Source organism: Primulina tabacum, chromosome 1 (assembly GCF_025594145.1).
Source record: "Primulina tabacum isolate GXHZ01 chromosome 1, ASM2559414v2, whole genome shotgun sequence".
Taxonomy (NCBI): domain Eukaryota; kingdom Viridiplantae; phylum Streptophyta; class Magnoliopsida; order Lamiales; family Gesneriaceae; genus Primulina; species Primulina tabacum.
Window position 1 is genome coordinate 4576947 of NC_134550.1, and position 3183 is coordinate 4580129.

Sequence of the window (3183 nt, forward strand, 5' to 3'; positions counted from 1 at the left end):
TCCGTACCAAAGCTTCTGTCTTTTATTCTTTCTGTTAAAACATAAAACTTTATTCGTCTCGAATTTTGTTTTTGATCTATCTTTTTTGACCAAACAAAAGGAAAAAGAGTTTGGTATTTCTATGTCATATTTTGGCATTTGTGTGGTGTTAATTTTGTATTTTTCTGAAAAAATTTTAGTGTGTTCAGTCAAGTCTTCGGAGGTGGGCTAGTTTTGCGTACGGACAACAAACAAAGTTGGCCCCCACAAGCCACGATCTTGAAGTATCTTCCACAAAAAAACATATCATATGATTCAGCTAATTATACTGAATATTTTATCATATAATATACTAAAGCAAAAGATCTGAGTCCCAATTAAAAGTCAAAGTTGTTGGATGGAATCTTTCTTTCGAGATTAAAAAAGAAATTTCAGTAGTTGTAGCGCAAAGAAATTAACAAGGAGCAAATCATGGTTTCTTCGCACGCAGTTGATTTGTTGAAATCTGAGCTTCCGCTGGAGCAGGAGTCTTTTCGTCTCTCCGGTGAAAATAAGACCGGTTTGGTACTCGTTGACATCATTAATGGCTTCTGCACCGTCGGTTCTGGCTCTCTGGTAACTATCCCTTTCAACCCACATACCCCCCTTGAAGTTCAATCTTTGTTTGCATGTGTTTTTTGGTGATTTTGTTGTCATTTTTAACACATCTTTTTGATTGTGTTGACGGGTTTTTTTTTTCTGGAGTTCCCAACCATGATTTCAGAACAAGAATGATTTTTAGCAGCATTTAAATAATTTTTGTTTTTCAATTTTATGGGCCGAACTTATAAGTTCTTGATTGTTGTGTGTCATGAAACTTTATGAGTCAAATTTACGGCGGAGTACAGTGGATTTAAAGTTTAGGATCATTCGTGTAATTTAAGGACAACCTTCGTTTATGTTTATCTTGTTTAACGATCTGGCGTACGATTGTCTATGAACTTTATTTTGGGATTCTTCTATTTGAATCTTAAATTGTACAGGCTCCTCCAGCACCGAATAAACAAATTTCTGAGATGGTTGATGAATCTGTGAAACTTGCAAAGGTGTTCTGTGAAAATAAATGGCCTGTATATGCTTTGCTTGATAGTCATCATCCAGATGTTCCGGAGCCGCCTTATCCTCCTCACTGTCTAGCTGGAACAGAGGAGGCGAAATTGGTTCCCGGTACTATTATTTTCTATGTTTTTCTTGCTATGTCATGGGAGGGTTTTTTTTCCCCTTTCAACAATCTATTTTTATGGTTTGCAGAATTGCAGTGGTTGGAAAACCAACCAAATGTAACAATCCGGAACAAGGATTGTATTGATGGATTTATCGGTTCATTGGAAAAAGATGGTTCCAATGTCTTTGTTGATTGGGTGAAAGCCAATAAAATCAAAGCTGTAAGTCTTGCTACACCCCATTGCTAAATCCAATGTCTATATGCTTACAATGATATATGATAGTTTTGGTTGTTGTTCTATTTGAAAGATTTGACTTGTAAATTTACCACAGTTATAACCATTTTGTATCGGTGATTGGCATTACAAAAGGAATTTCTAATCACTTGATTATATGATATATTAATCTCAGTGTGGCATATGCATTTCTCACTACTCTTTTCTTTCTTAAGATTTTGGTTGTAGGTATTTGCACAGATATTTGTGTTCTTGATTTTGTCTGCTCAGCTTTGTCTGCTCGAAACCATGGACTGCTTTCTCCACTGGAGGATGTAATTGTGTATTCACATGGTTGTGCTACTTTTGATTTTCCAGTACATGTTGCCAGAAATATGAAAGTTGCCACAGCTCACCCTCAGGTGAGACATTCTGAATGGGTGGAAGATTAGTAGTGTGATTTAATCCTTGCTGGTTCTCTTATCTTTGATTATTTGATTGTTCATTGATACACTTGATGACATGGTCGAGTTCCTATGGTCTAGTTGATTCTTAACTTTGGCAAACAAAATGTTAGGGGAAAAGATACCCAGGAAAGAATTAATTTGGTGATATGTTGTATGGGAGGTCATAAGATGTCGCTATCACTATGGATTCCCACAAGAAAGCAAAATAGCAAGATCTGTGTCAATTCTGGCATGAGATCAGATACATGTTGGTAAAATACAATGTTTTGTAAGTTATAAAGGTTTACTTGGCAGCAGAAACATAATATATTTTACGTAGGGCATGTCAATGTTAAGTTAGGTAAAGCAAGGTTGCCCCTCGCTTAAGACTATTGATGTTTTTGATCTCTTGTTGGTATCTACTGCATTTCATCTTCACTTTTTTGGATTTATTTTCTCATTCTATGCTTGCACCAACAAAGATTATCTCCTGGTTTGGTTTCATTAAACAAGTAAATGTTAATTGTTTGATGTGACTAAACCATCGACTTAATGAATTTTGAATACTTTCTTTGTGAATATATTGAAGCACAATACACATGTTGGGTATTACAAACACTTGGTATACATTATGCTTTATATTATATGAACACATTTAGTCAAGTTTCAGAGGGTAATATTTTGATTCACCCGACATATTGAACATATATAATCTCGATTCTCGATATTATAACAACATACTCTCCTTTCCCAATGAGATATTACTGTTACTGGTGAATGCTTATTATTGTTCTTCTGTATCATTATAGGCTATAATGCATCATGTTGGACTCTGCATAGCCAAAAGCAGAGGTGCAAAGGTTGTTTCAGATGTTTCCTTTGGTATGTAGTGATATCATGTACTGGTAAATACAACCGTTACATATGTGGAGCCACCCTGTTGTATAGTGTTAATTTTGTTGCTCGAATGAGGTCTCTATGGTTTTTGTTTTAATTTTAGTTTTCTGTTTGAACTTTTTGTTATTGTGTATCAAGTCAAATAGTGTGATGTTGTGAACAAGTTGATGCCTGTAATTTACATGTTATTAATAATCTTTCTTGTATGGTTTGATTAGCTCCATTCTTGATGATTGAGAACTATAGCGTCCCGAGTGGCAAGGCGTCCATGCGCATGTAACCATAGCGTGAAGGCATGCTTGGGCAAAATATAGGAGCGCCAGACAACAGAAGCCCATGGTACTTTTTGTCTGGTAGGTCTGAAATACTGATAAGCAGGGTAGACGTTCAAGAACAAAGAATCTAGAGTGACTGCCGCGTGAGAGTGAGAACCAACTTTCACC

General features: G+C 35.9%; 1 protein-coding gene across 1 annotated transcript; it reads left to right on the plus strand.

The window, feature by feature from the left end:
* Positions 1-304: 304 nt before the first annotated feature.
* LOC142531082 (nicotinamidase 1) lies at positions 305-2957 on the plus strand. Its single transcript, XM_075637142.1, has 5 exons — positions 305-594; positions 1002-1185; positions 1270-1403; positions 1634-1819; positions 2653-2957. Exons 1-5 carry the CDS (start codon positions 451-453, stop codon positions 2731-2733), a joined length of 729 nt encoding a protein of 242 aa, XP_075493257.1. The 5' UTR covers positions 305-450; the 3' UTR covers positions 2734-2957.
* The last annotated feature ends 226 nt before the right edge of the window (positions 2958-3183 follow it).

Coding starts and splice junctions, on each gene's coding strand:
- LOC142531082 (XM_075637142.1), top strand. CDS start 451: ATGGTTTCTTCGCACGCAGTTGATTTGTTGAAATCTGAGCTTCCGCTG. Junction 1,186..1,269: donor GGAGGCGAAATTGGTTCCCG/GTACTATTATTT, acceptor TATGGTTTGCAG/AATTGCAGTGGTTGGAAAAC. Junction 1,820..2,652: donor TTGCCACAGCTCACCCTCAG/GTGAGACATTCT, acceptor GTATCATTATAG/GCTATAATGCATCATGTTGG.